Genomic DNA, 19152 nt, shown 5'->3' with positions numbered 1-19152 from the left:
CGACTTATTCAGAATGCAGTCGTGTAGAATTGGTTCATTTAAAACAGAAATCACCCTCTAAATTCCTCCCTCTGGAAAAATCAAGGTACAGGGTAAGAACTGAATATCTGCACCTCAGTGTTTAAATAAAATTGTCCTACAAAGTGCCAGGAAAGCAGCTCCTAAAACACAGAATGGTCTGGGTTGCAAAGGATCACAGTGATCATGTAGTTTCAATCCCCTGCTGTGTGCAGGGTCACCAACCAGCAGCCCAGGCTGCCCAGAGCCACATCCAGCCTGGCCTTGAATGCCTGCAGGGATGGGGCATCCACAGCCTCCTTGGGCAACCTGTTCCAGTGCGTCACCACCCTCTGGGTGAAAAACCTCCTCCTAAGATCCAACCTAACATCCATGGCTGTTTGAAAGCAGAAAATCCACATTCAATGAGTATTTAACGTGGAGTTTCGAACACATGCAAAAAAAGTGAAGTGGGAGAGAAGTAGACTCTTATGAAACCCATCCACACACTGCAAAGCACAAAACTGCTGCTCTCTCCAGTGCACACTTTGGAACTGCTTCTCCCACCCGAGCACTGCTGGAGTCTGCAGTCCTCTCTCTATGTGATATTTCTGATTATTCACAGAGAAATTTTCCCAAAGCTTCTCATGCTTTGACTGGAAGACCAAAGTTTCCCCGTGTGAAGTATCTCCAACTAAGCAGCATGCATAAATTTAACCGAGGAAAAGAGAAATGGGGGATCAAAATAGGGCAGAACCTCTTTGAGGAACTCTCCATACTGGAGTTATCAGCCAGGACTCCTCCAGCAACACAGCAGGACTGATCTGCTGCCAGAAAGAGGGAGCAGAGCCAACGCCGTGCAGATGAAACAGCTGAGAGTATTGGATGCTCAATTCCATGCGCTGTTGACCACTTCTCGCCACAAAGCAGTCTCATGTGTTAGGCTTAAAGTCAACTCACACAGCTGGTAAAGTGAACACGAAGTACAACCGCAACGTGGCACTTAATAGCTAATTAATAGCTAATGACACTCAACTAAATATTAGAAGGAAGAGCGCTGCGAGGTGGATGGCAGGAAGGGTTGCACCATTAGAACCCTGCTTGTGAAACAACACCCAGGGAAGAACACAGACATCCAAATGGAGGCTTTTTTCCAAAGCAAGGCCCCTCTCTGGGCTCAATTCTTTCTCTGTCACTCCACATCATCTCCCTACTAGTCACATAATGATGGCGAGCATAACCCAATGCCTATTTCAAGCATTAAAAGTTGATGCTGTTAGACAACTGAGTTCTAAACACAGGCTTCAAACAGACATGGGCATCACTGTTCAATGTAGGACCAACTCAACCCAAGTGTAATTTGAAAACAAAAACAATCAGCCAACAATGCAGTGTGAATCAGTGCCGACGACAACAACAGCGCGCTCCCCAAATAACTGGCTCCACCACGGGTGGAATTTGGGTCCCATCTCTTCTCATTAACCTCACTGCTGAGCCCCTGATGCCATCCACTTCTCCCTTGATTAAGGGACTCACCACTCGTTAACGACAGCCTTCTCCCCCCAACCAACAGGGAGGTTTTGGTCCTACCTGTGTACGCCATGTTCTTCGGGTTTCCATAGGGAGCCCCAGGCTGAACGGGGCTGTAAACCGGGTTCATGGTGGAAGATCAGGAACTCTGCAGACAAAAAGAAAGCAGAGGTGAGACAGCAGCCTGCACTGCACTCCCGTTCAGAGATCCACAGCGGTGCTGCATGCTGGGGTTACCTCGTTGTAATTCAGGACACGGTGAGCTGAGAAAAAAAAGGATTTACAGCTTGATGTTACAACCATAAAGCGTCTTCCATCATTCAAGTTTTGGATCTCTGCTTTATTTCCTCTAACTTCTTCACCATTGCACAGACTGCCTATAAATACACTTGGAACAAATTAATTTCACATACTCCCTACCTTCGTGGGCCTCAGGATTCATGACCCAGAATCTACCATGCAGTGAACAAGGAAAAGCCAGAAATTGAGCAGAGGAATTCACCTCTTCAGCAGAGCCTGTGTTTCTTGGGTGATGAAGACAGTGGGAACAGAGAACTGACCTTTCATCTGTAAGCCAACAAAAGACCCAATGAAATGGAGAGCAACTCAACCGACTCCAGCAACCTCTTGCCCAAGGCCTGGGGGCTGCACAAGCATTTGTGGGGGCTGCCCAGGGCAAGCAGTGGCTGTTTGGGGTGGTCACGGACATGGCAAGGTGGGCGAGATGGCTCATCTCCAACAGCAGCACCCGCTGTCTTCTGTTGAGTTTTATTTAGAGGAAAACAAGTAGCTTGGGAATTCGCGTCTACCAGTTGTCAGTTAAGCAACTGCTCAGTTAATTATCTTAATGAAGCACATTCTCAATTCTGATTAATAGGAAAATCAGTCATTAAACTTTATTAGGCGACACATTTGTCTCCGCAGCTAGCTAGCGACAGTTTCAAAGGCGAACCCCAACGATCCTACTCCAAAACGTGAGGTTTTAAAATGTATTATTTTACAGCTCATAAATACAGTTGTCCTTTCCAAGCAAGTCTCTCGTGATGGATGTGCAATTTGTTAGATCATTAACTCCTTCCGCTGTACCTCAGGACAGTAAACAAGTCAAATGTTAAACGCTAGGAACAACCGACTTGACAACAATTACTGCTTAATTAATCAGCTGCCCCTCCACCCCAAAGTTAGCAGAGAAAGAGCAATTGTCAGAGCAAAGGAAATGATGGCTGTAAGGCGCATTGCAGCAATTGAGACTGGAAGGATTTATGAGCAAACACAAGAGCTCCATGGGATGGCCATGGTGTTGGCCATGGGATATCAGCACAGAGCTCCCATGCACCGCGAGCTGGGCACCTCAATATCAGAACTATTAGAGCACGTCCAAAGGAAGGTTACAGGGATGGGGAGGGGTCTGGAGGGCAAAGGGTGTGAGGAGTGGCTGAGGAGGGCTGCCACAGCTCAATGTATAAAGAGCTGCAGAATTCACGTTGAGGCTCCTATAGCAATGCTCTGTGCTTTGAGGGTTCCTGTTGGGTTTTGGTCTTTCAGACTGGACATCCCACCTGGTGCATGGTTTGCAGGAGCCCACAGGACCAGCACTGGTTTTGATCACTGTGTCCCATGAGAGATTGGAGGACGAGTGGTCAGTGAGTGGAGCTGCTGAAATAAATATGGTCTGCACACATCGGAACCGCTTTGAGCATGGAAATAACACAGTTGGTGGGAGCCACCTCCCCAGTGTAACAGTGCTCTGAATCACAGCAGCAGCAAAGCACATAACCTAACAGCTCCTACACAGCACGTGATGCCTTACGTCAGAAATGCCACAAACAGGACCTGATTGGAAATGGAGGAGAGCTAACAGATGAGAAATGAAGCAGTACAATCCAATACAGGCACAAGATCTGCGGGGCTCAGCTTCCCCTCACCTCTCCACATCTCCTCTTGCTCCCCCTATAGATAAAGAAGGCTTTGGTGAACCACCACCACATATGTCTGGCAGCATTGGGTGCTGTGCCACAAGGCAAAGAACACACTTCTTGAGAAGGACAAAAGAAAATGCCTCTTAGCCAAAACAGACAGATTATAATCACACGATGGGGTTGAGAGCCCGGTGAGGAAGAGGCTCTTCCTTCCCACTTGGCATGCATGGCATTACCTCCAGCCAGCATGGAAGAGTCAATGCATTTCAGACGGATGATTTGCTTTCTTTTTAGCATCTCGTCTTAAAAGCACATTCAGATGAGCTTCCGATACATTCTGCAAGACAACACCATTCAAAACCCCATTTAAAATTCATTACAGGCACTGTGTCGTGGCATTCGAAAAGTAACACTGAAATGGGAATAGAATGGGATTAGCAAAATTAAATCTCCCTCATCACAATGACTTGCAGCACTTGCTCACGGCCATGAGTGCACAACAAAAAGACTAACAGTAATGAATCATCAACAGACAACTGCAAGTACGGCTGTGCTGCATGGAGCTCCCACAGCTCCCCAGACCCCACAACAGCGATGCTCCACTGCCTGGAAGCTGCTGAGACCCCGCTAAGAGCTGAAGGATTGACCCCAGCTGCAATGCCATGGGAATGAGCTGTGAGCAAACAGCCTTGGGATACTTTCTGGCTGTAACCTGGTGACATTTCCATCTATTTTCTCCTTCCTATGCACCACTGGTTTCCTGATGTTGGTTTGCTTTGTGCCTTTGGAAAAGCTCTGTGCGGGACCACCTTCGTTGCCTCCCAAAGCAATCAAAGCTTTGAATCCTCCAACATTGATGGCCATCAACAATTTTACACACAAACAAATTTTAATGCAAATATTTCTATGTTCACACTGGCGCAAGCAGCATCTCCCACCCCAATACTCAGATCTGAAGGCACTGCATGCTTCTGCACACAGAAAATCATTGAATTGCTGTGGACGATTAAGACCTCCAAGATCCCCAAGCCTGATCCCAACCCAACTCTACCAGCCATGTCCCTCAGTGCCACATCTCCAAGGCTCTGGAACTCCTCCAGGGATGGTGACCCCACCACCTCTTTGGAAGCAGAGAAACAGTGCTGAAGGAGATGGGAGAAACTTTGAGAGCACAAATCCAGCGTGCAAGCTTCAGGAAGGTGATAAAGTTATTTTTCATGTTCTTTGCAGACTAAGTGAAGAATATCTTATAAACATAGCGTTACTTGGAAATAAATATATTTTACTGTATTCTTAAAAGAGGGAGGCTGGCCGTGACAGGCGCATCTTTCACGTTCCTGGGAAATTGAATTGTAGATTAAATCATAAATTTAGACACAACTGCAATGAAAAGAGTAAACAACGTGAAGGTGAGTTATCGTGGATGAGGCTCCACCTCGCTCCACCCCAGCTCTTGTGTTGTACTTTTCAGCACTGAGGTTGTAATGCGCCATCAGGATGTGGTCAGTGGGCAGGGTGGGGCTGGGCTCAGACATGGGGATCTGAGAGGTCTTCCCCAGCCTTGATGAATCTGCAGTCTGTTCTGAAATCAGAACATATGTGCTTCTTGCTCTTATGTTTTTCTGTTGAAATCGAGTGGCATTTTCCCCATGCATGTACCAAGAATTATTTATTTCTTGTCGGCCAGCATGGAACCAAACATCAGAGGCTGCGAACAAAGACAAACCCAGAAGAGATATTTCCTTCTTGATCTACACATCAGTGTTTAAAACTCGTTTCACAAAAGTCACATGCTAATTCTATTCAGCCCAAACCTCCTTGAACACAAAAAGCTCTCCTGACCTTGCACTGCATTCTCATTCCAATCATTTCCTGACCATTTTTCAGCTAAGCCATTTGAAGTTTGACCCTCACTTGGGATCTGCCAAACTAATTCAATTAACTTTCTATCCATGTTTTGAAGGGTAACGCACCCGAGCTCAGCTTTCCACACAACATCATTTTCACAACCAGTACTTCCTACTTACACAAATTAGATGGAATCACAGCATGGTTGTGTTGGAAGGGTCTCTAAAGCTCCATCCATGGCCTTGGGCACCTCCAGGGTTGGGGCACCCATAGCTCTGGGCAAAGTAGACTTCTTTGGGCATAGCAGAATGAACACGTCTCGAGTAGAGAATAATATTTAACCTAAGATCTTAGAGAAGAATCTGGTCAAAACTGACACTGTTTGGCTTCGTCTTCTATTAAAAGAATAAAACATAATTTAAAAATATTTATCAATTTAGATGGGTGAACCAAAGGAAGGCCAGACTACAGAAGAAGTTCAGTGCTGCATTTAACTATGAATTACTAACACTAAGTTTTGGTTGTGCAACATATTGTCTACTTTTACCCCTTTAACTGCACCTCAGCCATAACTTGACCTTGAGTCACCAACCCTGGAGGTGTTGAAGGAGCGTTTATATGTTGGGTTGAGAAATGTGGTTTAGTGAGAGCTATTGGTGATAGGCGGTTGGACTGGATGACCCTGGAGGTCTCTTCCAGCCCTGGTGATTCCATGTTTATCTTTTCTTCCACCCAGATAAAGGGTTATTCCAACGTGTTCCCAAATGAGACAAATTCAGATTTGTTAATCAGCTCATCTGGGGCTTGTTCACTTGCAGGAACTGCATCTTGTTGGACACAAAATGGGAACGTGCCTGTGTGTTCATGACATGGAAAACTTAATGGCTTATTTGTAAGCACAAAGCAGCTCGACGTTACCAACCCCATGATGCCTCAAAAATAAGAGCTGAGGAATGAAAAATCCTCACCTTCCCATTGCTGAAGTTTATGATCTACCTAAAAGCCAGGGGATCTAAATAACTTCATCATTCAATTACACTAAACAGGATAAAAACATACAATAAAAGAAATGTCTTGGCCTGGAGCTTCTACAAACACCCTTTGGCCTTCAAATGTGAAACCAGTTTGCTACAACAAAACTTCAGCAATATTAGTATAAAAAATGATTCTAACACAAAGTGATGCTATATTAATTGGTATTCAGAGAGCAAAATGTCTGCATGCAGATGAACCAGCATTATAAATTCTTTGCTTTACATCTGCAAGATAGATGTGTTTTCCCCAGCAGGTAACCAATAAATAAAAGCATCTTTAAAGATATCTAACACATGTGTCCCTGTGTGTCCAACACCAACTCCCAGTAGTTCTCAAATCATTCACTGATATATCCCCATTAATTCCTTCAAATTGAGACCTGCTGACTTTTCCTTTTGAAGCAAACCCTGTTGTAATGCTACACGTAGTGCTCCCATCCTGCCCTCCAACTGAGCCACATCTTGTCTGGTGATTATCTCAATTCTTTTATCTGAACAACTCGACTTCATTGTGTTTTGCGAGGGAGACAACCCAGGATACACAGTTGGAAGCCTCTGATTCTACCTCTGCACAAACAATGGCTTTGGAGATTGGGGTTGGTCATTAGAGAAGCCATGGGGACACAAGAAGCCCTGAGGGGCAGCAGGGCTCAGGCTGCTGTTCCCAGTTCTCCATTCACCTCTATTTATCCTGGAGCACATCCATCAAATATAACATTTCAAGATGCCTCACCCACCAGATCACAACATTTTATTTACCCCATCAGCCCTGATGCCAAACAGGCACTAAGCAGCACTTTTTGGTTAACTTAGCGCAGAATTTGACCTACCACACAATTACTGAAACTTTGGTTTTTCCCTGGATTATAAACATCCATCTTAAATCATTGTGGCAACTTTCAAGCAGTCACCATGAAAGAAAGCAAAATATTCTCCCTTATCTTTCTTATCCAAGGCTCCTCAAACTGCTCCAGACCTTGCTCAGCCAACCACTGCTCTCCCACTAAGAGAAGGTATAATTTAGGAGCCAGACATAAAACCAGCCACAAAAACAATATTCATAAAATACAATTTATGCACTAATAAAAACAAGCTTCCCCTCTTCTGAGCTTTTTCTAAGTATGAAGCAATCCATCACCCCCAAAGCTGCTCTCTGCAGCAGCTCAGAAGCCTGAAGGAGAGCAGCGGGTGATGCGCTCGTCGTAACGCATACCAAGAGAGCCCCAGAGCCAAAGCCTTGCTACCATACATGTATTGGTTTTCATACAGAAGACTTGAGCATTTGTGGAGATGCAGACTCACATCTCGAAGGGATTAGAGCACAAAACATGTCAGGGTAAGACTGAGAATTAGAAGGTTGGACAGAGCCCACTCCCACCTGCAGAACCGTCGGCACATCCGAATCACAGACGAACCACCTCTTGGTTTTAGCCCACCCTATAGCGTTGTGTTTCCTCTTCCACAAAGTCAAACTAAATGGCATGAACCAACTTCAGACCCACTGCACAATCAGTCAATACCGGAAAAGGTCACATTATCCTCAAAGACATGTTTCAATTTACGTTTTCCTCCAGAATTTCCAACCGCAGCCGCTAATTGCTTTCCTTCCATTTCTGCAGTCACTCCCCTCCGTCAGAGAGAACCACTTTCCAGCCATATCCTGAACACTGAAAACATCTTCCCACGCACTGCAACGGGATAACGATCTCAACTGGTGTCTGAGTGGAGGACAAAGTTGACGCACCAGAAATACAATACTCCTGGAATTAAATCAGACCAGAACTGAGAGGGCCTCTTAATAATACACAAAACAGAACCCTGCCAGCTTTACTGGGTCAGCACTCAAGCCCTGCAGGTTTCTACTGTGTGATTTACAACTTCCAGCCACAATGGCTCCTTGATGCCCTCCAAGGTCCTCTCCCGAGTCCCCAGTCCTTTCTTTTCTGGTCCAGATTGAAATACTGCTCTACTATAGATTCATTAAGATTGGAACAGACTTCTAAGTCCATTAAGTCCATTCTATCAACCACGCATCGATGGAGAGTTGATGCCAAAGCACCTGGTGCAAGAGCACAAAACCAAGTAAAGGTAAGGAAACATTACATCAGATGAGTGTGATCTTGAAAGCTTTAAATGAAGGCTATGTAAGCTCACAAAGCTGTACTCAAGCACAAACTCAATGCTCAGTGTGAGAGTTACCAGGGTTAGGGATAGGCACTATAGAAGACCAAGCTCTGTGAGTCTACAGTACACTTCTACAATACATGCAATATGCAGAGTTCATGTTTTTGTTTCATAATCACTGTAAAACCCAGGGAAGTTTTTCAGCCTGCATTGCTCCCATTCACCCAAACAGCCCCAGGCTCCTGGGAACGCTCCCAGCAGACACAAAGGGAGGGATGAAAGGCCACAGCAAGTCAACAATGAACTCTCCTCGCAGGTTTCCGGATTTTCCTTCCCAAAATAAAGAGCTTGGAAGGGCTTCAATGGAGTCTGAAGGAGCTCACAGCTGGCAGTTGCTATCAGCACTCTCAGCTGAAAAGAAAAACTCCCAATTCAGTGCGGCCTGACTGCTTTTTGGGGGGATACAGCGGGATTGGGGCTGAATGGCACCACGTGAGCAAACAGCAAAGCAGCTCCATTGAAAATACCAGTATATGCTCACATGAAAAAATACCCACATAATTCTCTATGGTCTCTCCAAATACGTTAGGAAGGAAATGCTGACTTGTTGGCTGCCATCCCAAAACAGCCCAGCAAACATCTCTCTTCAAATGAGAGCATTTCCATGCACCTCAAATAGGTTTCTGTCCCATATGTGGAGCTATCCGGACAACCTCGGCCTTGGGATCCCCGTATTAATCCCTATCACAAGAGACTGAGTTTGCAATTTAATTGATTCATTAATTGATTAAAAAAATAATTAACATATTACCCCAAATCTTCCCCATGGCCTCACCTGGAGACTGCCCACAGCAAAGGCCGTTCCGCACTGATCCTACATGGACCCAAATACAGACAAACATCCCTTATTTATGGATTCATTTTCAGGGGGAGGAGGGGGGATAAAATAAGATCCTTAATTTGCAAGCAGTTTCTGACACGTTTCTTTTCATCCCGATAGAAACATCTCTGTGCACAGCATCCTCTGTGCCATCACTCTTCATAACAACTCAATCCATGCCTTAAATTAACCCCATCAATCATCCAACAGGTGCTCTCCACCTACACAGGAGATTTCCCTTCTCCCAGTTTTCCTCTGACAGCACCCAGATTGATAACTGATGTTACCTGGGATGGAAAACACGGCCTGGCAGTGTTCTTTATTTCTTTTGTTTTAAGCTTCCATCTACAATCAGCTTTTAATGAACTCACAGCTCTATTCTTACATGCCCCCAGAATGGGCTCAATGTTCCAATGCAGCGTTTCATGCAATACCGGGTGGAGCACGCCGTGCTCTTCTTAACAAAATCCAATTCCTGGCTTCAGTTTTAACAGCTTCCAGCAATGAGGATGAGAAACAGAGAGTGAATAAGGAGCTGTGCTGTAGGAAATACTGGGACGTGAGGAATATCCCATTGCAACAATGGAGGAGGATGGAGACGGACATGGACAGTGGGATGGGTTGGGGTTGGGATTGGGGATCTTAGAGGTCTTCTCCATCCTTGATGGTGCTCAGCACAGCCGTGGTGCAGAGTATGGGGCAGGACCTGGGAGATCTTCAGGCCAATTGCCAGGCAACGTGGGAAACAATGTCCGTAATGGAAAGAGGAGGAGGGCAAACAGAGAGAGTAAGCATGACCTCTGTAATTCACAGGGCCTGGGAACGTGCCCTTAGTGAAGAGTGGCATTACACAGCGAGACGTTTCTCTAAGGTTTCCCCTTTCTTTCCTTCCTTCTTTCCTTCATTGTTTTTTCCTTTACTCTTTCATTTTTTCCTTCTTTCCTTCCTTCTTTCTTCCTTTCTTTCCTTCTTTCTTTTCTTGGTGTCATGCAGAGGAAGAGCAATGGCTCTTTTTTTGAAGGATTACACTCTGCAGATAGGTAAAATCTCCTGTCGTTTTCATAGGAGAATGGGAAACCATGGCAGAGGCCAAACATCTTTGCATGCCATCAGACCCTGCTTCCTTCCAACAACAAGAGCTCACAGTTATCTGCTGACCCAGCCCTGTAATCTCCTCCTGGGCTGTGCTCAGCACACTGAGCCTCCTGCTTTGCATTCACCACTGTCATCTGGTTTTGAAAGCCTTCTGTTGAGAGGGAGACAGAAAACTGAATGCAGGGGAGAATAGCTGGGGCTGTGCCTCCAGTTGTTGGCAAAGGGAGCAGTGAGCAAGAACACCCACTGCACACTGCAATGCTGCTCAAACATGAGGTGACCTGCTTGACCGCGTCCCATGTCTTGACACACATCCTGACATAGGCTGGAGACTTGGAAAACCATAGGATCACATTGAAAGACCTTCAAGATCAAGTCCAACCACCAACCTGAATGGCTGAGTGCCATCACTGCACCATGTCCCTCAGTGTCGTGTCCACACATCACGGGCAGATGGTGATAGGAAAGAGGAGAGATTTAGGTCAGATGTGCAGAAGAAATACTTTACCTAAAGGGTGGTGAGGCCCTGGCACTGCTGCCCAGAGATGGGGGTGCCCATCCCTTTGGGTGCCCAACGTCATGGATGGGGCTGTGGGCACCTGGGGTCCCTGCCCATGGAGTGCTGGGGTTGGGTGGCCTTTAAGGTCCTTTGTAGCCCAAACCAGCCTGGGATCCACTGATCTCTGAAATACCTCCAGGGGTGGCACCGAATCACTGGGTTCAGGCTGGGAAGGACCTTCACAAGACCTTCACGTGGATCTGCACAACCTCCTGGCAGACCTGCCCATGAAAACTCCAGGAGGATTTGGGTTAATCAAAAGCTTACCAACATGGTTTAGGAACTGGGACTAATTTCATTATGCCACGGTCCTTTTAACATGAAAACAATCAATACATAAATAGTAGAGATCCCTTTGAAGCACACGCACTACCAGGGAGCTATAGGTGTGATGGAGCTCAGTTGAGAGAAAGCAATGCTGGATGCATTCAGTGAGGCCTTTAAGCCTCTAAAAACCCACTGAACCTCTTAAATCAGTTCAGCTGGGAAGTCTATAGGAGAACATCCTTGCAAGGGAACACAGCGGCCTGCCTTGCAGCTCGCCCACACTCGCTGCCAGAGCTGTCAGGTCCCATGCTGCTCCCTGAACCAAGCGAGCTGAGCATGAATCACGACGGATCGGGGTTTCAGAACAAAGGCTCATTTCTCCAGCTCTCCTGGCTGGCAGGACCAGCAGCACCTCGCTAAGTGCAGGTATTTCACCACTCCCAGGCAATTACGGGCTTGGATTCAGTAGGAGGACAACAAGAAGTGCTATTCCTCTGAAATACATCACGCCCTGTAACCAGGGGTGGCTTTTAGGCTGCCTCCCGAAATAAACTGAGCCATTACGAGTCGTTGGGTTTCAGTACCTTTCCAAGTTCTGTAATTGCTTCCCCAGCTCACATAGGGTTGAATGGATACACGGCTTTCAGATGTCCCAGGGGGACCCATACAGCCTTGCCACTGGGGCACCCCAATGCCTGTGGGAACAGCACTTACTTAAGGGTGAGGGTGGGCATCTATTCCAGACCTACAGCCAGAAGAACGGGTAGGTGCCTGCAAATGGAGCAGCTCCTCATCAACAAACAGATTGCATCACACAAGAGTATTTTTAGAGCCATCCACAGCATGAGTTTTGTACACCATTAAAGAGGGCATTCACTAAAAACAGCCACAACACGACCCCAAAGCTGATTTTTTTCCCTTTAGCCACTTTTGCTCCATTAGAACTTCCCGTCCATGAAGATCAGGTTGGATGGAGCCCTGGGCAATCTGATCCATTGGTTGGCAAGCAGCCCATGGAATGGGGTTGGAAGTGGATGGGCTTTAAGGCCCCTTCCAACCCAACCACTGCATGATTCTATACATCTATGATCAGACATGTCTGTGATTCTATGATTCCATGAAGGCAGGGTGTATGCAGCTGTCAGCATCTCTACATCAGGGGAAGGGAAGGGAAGGGAAGGGAAGGGAAGGGAAGGGAAGGGAAGGGAAGGGAAGGGAAGGGAAGGGAAGGGAAGGGAAGGGAAGGGAAGGGAAGGGAAGGGAAGGGAAGGGAAGGGAAGGGAAGGGAAGGGAAGGGAAGGGAAGGGAAGGGAAGGGAAGGGAAGGGAAGGGAAGGGAAGGGAAGGGAAGGGAAGGAAAAGGGGAAGAGCCAAGGCCAGGTCAAGGCCAGGTCAAGGCAAAACAATCATTGCACAGCAATGAGCACTGGGTCTAGGGATAATTTGTGTCTAAAGAAGCAGAAGGGTTCTCATCAGCATCACATGGACTCCCCGAGCTACCTGCTGTACCCTATCCTGCACTCCTGCTTTGATGCAAATCCACATAAAATACAAAGTAGTTCAACTGCTCTCCCTGTTTGCAGCAACAGCAGAGACTGCTGAAAGCTTTGATTGTTTACAGCTTGCAAAGGGCTCTATGGGAGCTGCTGTGCCCTTGCTCAGAGGAAGGAGTGTTAGCAAAGGGATGTGCAGCTGCAGATGGACACGAAGGTGCTCCATGCTCAAACCATTCCACGGAGCCACACAAATGCAGGTCCAGTCACTGCAGCATGCTCCAGCACTGCATTAAATACACTTGCACATGGTTGGGCATGGGCAGTGCAAGCTGGAGTTGCAATGGGAAAACGTGCATGGTCCTGCACTCAGCAGAGCTTCTTCATGCAGCACCCTGCCTGCAGAGATATGCTAACACAGGCTGCAGCTTCAGCACAACCACAAAGCACAGCATCACAGGGAGGTTCTGCCCTTAGCAGAGCAGCCTCTGCTACAGCAGCACATCCTAAGGAGGAGGCTGAAGTAAGCAGGGAGGGACTGAAATTAAAGGAAGGTCCTCTAAGGTTCTGCATTCAGGCTGCTGACAAGGAGCCCTAATTCACAGCACTCAGAGCTAAGCGGGTCCTTCGGTCTGCGGAGCGGCTGGGGCTGAACGAGCAATTAGAGGAGAGGAAAACAGATGGCTCTATTTGGCGGCTTTTTTCCGTGTGTCATTTTGAGCTTAGCCAGGTCGTATCACAACTAAATTACCTCAGATTAAGTGCTTTCAGACAACCTGCAATAAAGGGCTTGAAACGATGCAGAACTGACAAACCCACTTCTCCCATTCCACCACCGCCGCATTCCAACACGAAGAGCATTCCTCATTAATAGGGTATTTAATCACTGCAGAAGAGATGCGCCTTTAGCAAACATGAATCCACTCTCCCATCTCTGCTGCATGCAGAGATGTGAACCCCAGGACCTTAGTGAATAATTCCATTTGGATCAAAAATCACAGAATAATTCAGGCTGGAAGGGACCCCAGGCAGTGGTTTATCTCCTGCTTCAGTGTTGTGTCAGGTTGCCCATGGGCTGTCTGGTTGGTGTTTCAGCACTGCTGATGTCTGAGTGTATGCATTTAATTCTTATTCTCTTCATAGGAATCTCAGCTTTCCAAGAACTGATGGTAGAAAAACAAGAAGGAAACTGGATAACAGGAGAAGGTTCTGCCCCATTGAGTGGTGGGCATGGCACAGCTCCTAGGGTGGTGGGCACAAACTTGAGCTGCTGGAGCTCAGGGAGTGCTGGGACACTGCTCTTGGCCACAGGGTTGGGTTTGGGGTTGAGCCTCATGATCACATATGAGGGACCCCACTTTTGGTGTCCGAGTCCTTTAGTAGCATTGCTCACCTTGAAAACAGGGAACCATACCCAGCTCCCTCGTGTGGAGACAAGATTTGGACTTGATGATCCTTATGGGTCCCTCCCAGCCTGGGATGTTCCTTGGTCCTGTGATTCCATCCATCCACTTCCACGCATCGTAATACTTTTTGACCACATTATGGAGCCTTCCACACATGACAAGCTTCCAACAGCCTGGCCTTGCACCCTGCTTTCATCAGCGCTCTTGTTTGAGGATGCTCGAGGTTCCCTCTGCTATTTGTAGAGCATCACCACCACTTGATTTCAACGTCCAATTTTAAATCAAGTACTATGTAGAATTTCCAGCAACGCAGGCACACAAAGGAATCCTAAGCCAATACTTTTATGCCCTGTGGTTGCATATTTCAAACAAACTGTGACAGAAATAGGCAATACTGCTGCAATGCCTCTTCTGCTTATCCATCTGCATAACAGCCCATGAGTAATTTCCAGGCTCACGAGTGGTTGGCAACTCTGCCTGCAGCAGGGGAGTTGGAACTGGATGATCCTTCAGGTCCCTTCCAACCCAACGCAAACCATTCAAACCAGCAGTGTTTTCTCTTTCCTTCTTCCCATCACCATCACTTGAAGAACGAGGAACTTTCAGCACATGGCACTTCACACTTCAGTGATTTGAATTAATAATTTCCTTTCCTCTCTCTGGCCAAGAGTAGTGACTGGAAGCCTGTTCGCAGCAAGAGAATAGGATGATAAAAGTGGAAATTCTTTCCTTATGCTGCAGCAATCAACAAGAATCACAAGTGGAATTTCTTGTTTCCAAGTGTTTCTGGATGAGTAGGAAAAAGAAAGTTCCGTCTCTCTTGAGGTTGGACTTCATGATCTTTGAGGTTGGACTTGATGATCTTGAAGGTCTTTTCCAGCCTGAACGACTCTATGATTCTCACTGGGGTTGGAAATGGATGAGGAAGTTTGATCCTCCCGTGGTGCAATTTGAGGCCATCACCTCCCTTCCTAACAACCACAAATAACTCAATCTGGAAACCTACTCCACACCTATTATTTTTCAGGTATGGAAAGCTTAGTATCATCAGAATGGTGATTACTTCCCCATCTCCTGCAGAAATACACCATGGGAGATAAAGTAAATACACACTGGGGTTGGTCAGTAAACCCAAAGAAGAATCTGTTTACACAAACACGCTGTCGTGTTCACATCGCTCATTACATAACAGCACAAGATTTGTATTTATCTTTAATAAGCGTATTAAGGATTAGCATGGAAATACCCAATGTCTTATTTGACATGAAGCAAACTGGCTGCAATGACCTGCAGCCCTACGACACTCAACAAACAGACGCAAAGGGGAGCAGAAGAGCTCAGACAAAATCCTTCAACTGTGGCTACAGAGCAAGAACCAATGAACCCAGAACTGGGGGTAAGGGTTGACCTCAAAAAGCTATTAACAAAAGTTCTATAAAGACTGAGCTGAAAACTTAATTAGGGACATGAGAAAAAGAGATGCCCGTGGATCAGGGATCATGGTTACCCCCTTCCATCCTCCCCTTCTTCCTCTCCTTTTCCACTTCATGTGGCTGATGGGATGAATCACACATTGGGAAAAGAACAGAGAGTTTAAATGGGGGATAAGAAAACAAAACTCAACTGCAATTTGCTCCAGGTCGGGCAAACTCACTGGATGACAAAGCTGATGAGAACTGAAGGCTCAGCTACGTGTCTGGCTTCCAAAGGAAAACCTGGATTTTCTCCCCAAAAAAATATTTTAAGGGAGCAAAAGGGTTCTCCTCCCATAAAGCAAACTGTATTCCTGTTTGAGAAAGAAAACAAGACAAAACTCAATACATATTCCTTTCTCATGCAGAAAACATTCTTGTTGTCTAACCCTAACCCAAAACCAGATGCCCCCAAGGAACAAAGGAGACGCATCATTCCATCTGTTCACAAATGACCTGCAAGGAACGTTTGGATGTTGTGTTGAAGAACATGGTTAAGTGAGAACTGTTGGTGATGGGTGGATGATTGGACTGGATGCTCTTGTAGGTCTTTTTCAACCTGCGTGATTCTATGATTCTCCAGTACAGAAGCAGACCCCATCCAAGGGTAACCAAGATCATTAGGAGCTCTCATTAACTCAACTTCCCAGCAGAGCACTGGGGAAAAAAAAAGGCCAAAACTTGCCATCAGTCAAAGGAAAATTCCAAAGAAGGAAAACAGCAAACTCTACCTTTTCCTACTCACAATCTGTAGCATGCATGGACCCACTCCTCCACTGTGTGACATCAAACAGAACAATGTCAGCTGTATCCTGAAAAAGGGACCCCTGCAATAAGCAAGCCATAAAAGCAAAGAGTTTTAGGAGCAGCTGGCGCATGTCGTGCGATAGCTTGAGGCTGACTTCAGCATTTGGGATGGGAGGGAGATTTCAAGTGACAAATGCTTTACCCACACGCCACAAGGGCCACCAGCCAACACTTGCAGGGTGTTGTTTCATAGCTCTGCCCCAAACTGCGTGCTGCTGTGATGCAGGTTTTTTGCAGGTAGCGATGGCAGATTTGGAGGCTTTGGAGACTTTTATATGGGATGAAAAGGAGAAAGAGGGAACCCTCGGCCTTACGTTGCCAAGTGATAAAGCAAATGGAATCTTCCAAATGTCTAGACAGCAACGACTTCTTTGTCTTTGGGAAGAGGGATTAGGACAGAAATCCAGCCTTGTTTTGATGTAAAGCTGGAAGACACTTTGGGCTGGATGCCTGGCAGCACTCCAGAAACCACTTTATTATGAAGGAAGTAAAGAAAAGGAGGTCTGTAAGGCAGGAGAGTAAAACTGCTGCCCAGCAGTCACAGCAATTAAGAAAGCTGTCTTGATGAAGAGGAAAAAAACACTGGAAGAGAACCCAAAGGCTCCAAAGAGCAAGAGAGAGTCATTTTGAGATGAGGTCAAGGCTCCAGAGGGGATTACCTTTTCAATTTGAGACTTAATGCTATAGACATGCCTCGAAAAGCTGGCCAGGGTGATTCTGCTGATACCATGGATGACCCCATAATGTCTGCGTGCTCAAGCACCAGCAAAATATCAAAAGTGAATGCTGAAAACTCAGGGAGTTAGGATCAAAAATGACAGGACTAAAGAACGCTGCCTCTTTTCTTCCCAGTACATTAAAATAAAACCCGATGATATTTTGTGTACCTGGTATCATTAGGGGCCCTCTTCTCCCAGGTAACAGAGACAGGAGGAGAGGAGGTGGCCTCAAGTTGTGTCAGAGGAGGTTCAGGTTGGATGGTAGGAAAAAACCTTATCTTCAAAAGCTGATAATGCACTGGTACAGCCTGCCCAGGATGGTGAGGGAGTCCCTGTCCATGGAAGGGCTCAAGAACAGTGGAGATGTGGCTCTGAGGGACACGATCAGTGGGAGCAGTGGGATGGGTTGGGTTGGGGATGTTGGAGGTTGTTTCCAATCTTTATGATTCTACATGATCTCAACTTGAAAACATCGAACCTAAGTACAGACTTCAGGAAGAAGCGTGGAATGGATTTCAAAGGGACTTGTCAGGAAGGAGGGGCTGCCCTGAATGTGAAATCATGTGAATGTGAATTTGAATCCCTCAAATACTGTGCTATCTAAGCGAGTAATAGCCTCAAAATTGAAGGAAGGGCTGCTTATACTTGCTGGAACTGAAAGAGCTGATGAGATTCTTCTCAGTAAAATCTCTGCTATGAGATCAGTGAGGAAAAGCAGTCTAATGGAATCCCCAGTCTATCAGAAACTTCAAAGATTCACTTCAAAGGGAAAAAACTCTTCAACTAAGAGTGGTTGAGTCAATGTAAACCTTCTAAATTTGGAAGAATCACATCAACACGGGATGGGTTGGCTTGGAATGGACCTTAAAGTCCAGCCAGCTCCAACCCCTGCCATGGGCTAGTTGGCACTCCTTGATCCTTAAGGGTCCATAAGGACCCATTAGGTCCTCCCCAGTCCAAACCCTCTGTGGTTCAGCAGGAGGAACAAGCTGGGGAGCCCCAGCAAAACCAGAAATGGATGAGGGTAGAGCCTGTTCTGCAAGGTCAGAGTGCTTCTGTAAAAGGCTGCCTCCAGCTCTGGCTGTGGTTGTTGTCAGGAGCCAAGTTCTGTTAAAAGCTCAGTGCAAGGTATTCTGGTTTCCCTGAACTAACAGAAAAGGAATGGGAAGGAGAAAAGGAAGGGGAGGGGGGAGGAGAGAGGAAAGGAGAAGGGGAAGGGGAAAGGGAAGGGGAAGGGGAAGGGGAAGGGGAAGGGAGAGGGGAAGGGAAGGGAAGGGAAGGGAAGGGAAGGGAAGGGAAGGGAAGGGAAGGGAAGGGAAGGGAAGGGAAGGGAAGGGAAGGGAAGGGAAGGGAAGGGAAGGGAAGGGAAGGGAAGGGAAGGGAAGGGAAGGGAAGGGAAGGGAAGGGAAGGGAAGGGAAGGGAAGGGAAGGGAAGGGAAGGGAAGGGAAGGGGAAGGGGAAGGGAAAGGGGAAGGGGAAGGGGAAGGGAGAGGAAGGGAAGGGAGAGGAGGGGAAGGGAGGGGAGGGGAAGGAGAAGGGAGAGAAATTGTAATTAGTGCTTGAAGTCTGACTTTTGATTCTGATTGCACCATCCCTGCCAAAGACTGGCTTTACCCAAAAACATGAATAAATGAGCCCAGTTCCTAATACACGCCATCTACTCCTGCTTTCTAGAAAAGGGGAGACCTCCCCATGGCAAATCACATGCACTGCCTTACACAAATAGCCATCAGCAAACATAATATCTGAAGCAAAAGCATATGCTTTAAAATCCCAGAAAAGCAAACATTGCAGAGATGGCAAATTTTTATTAATGTCCAACTGTGAAGGCAAAAGAAACAGTTCTTTGTATAAAACTCAGCCTGACTCATAAAAAACAAGCCCTCAGCTACTGCTAATTTCCTCCTTTGCAATCATTTGATTGCAGTGGGGGAAGGAACCACTAGAAATTGTTTACATTGTAAGAAAAAAAACCCAAGCAATGGGGAACAATGATGTTAATG

General features: G+C 46.5%; 1 protein-coding gene across 3 annotated transcripts in view; it reads right to left on the bottom strand.

Annotated features, from left to right (window-relative positions):
- The window catches only part of FAM168A (family with sequence similarity 168 member A), a 115139-nt gene that overhangs the window by 61716 nt on the left and 34271 nt on the right, over window positions 1-19152 (bottom strand). For all 3 annotated transcript variants that reach the window (XM_085536655.1, XM_085536654.1, XM_085536656.1), the window contains one exon: window positions 1588-1675. In XM_085536655.1, coding sequence (XP_085392781.1) covers window positions 1588-1657 — 70 coding nt within the window. In that variant the 5' untranslated portion in view covers window positions 1658-1675. The remainder of the gene's footprint in view (window positions 1-1587; window positions 1676-19152) is intronic.

Source organism: Coturnix japonica, chromosome 1, assembly GCF_054131305.1.
Source record: "Coturnix japonica strain WE chromosome 1, WE-NBRP24, whole genome shotgun sequence".
In the NCBI taxonomy this organism is placed as follows: Eukaryota; Metazoa; Chordata; class Aves; order Galliformes; family Phasianidae; genus Coturnix; species Coturnix japonica.
The sequence above is the reverse complement of the archived record's forward strand: the minus strand, read 5'-3'. Positions and strand labels throughout refer to the sequence as shown.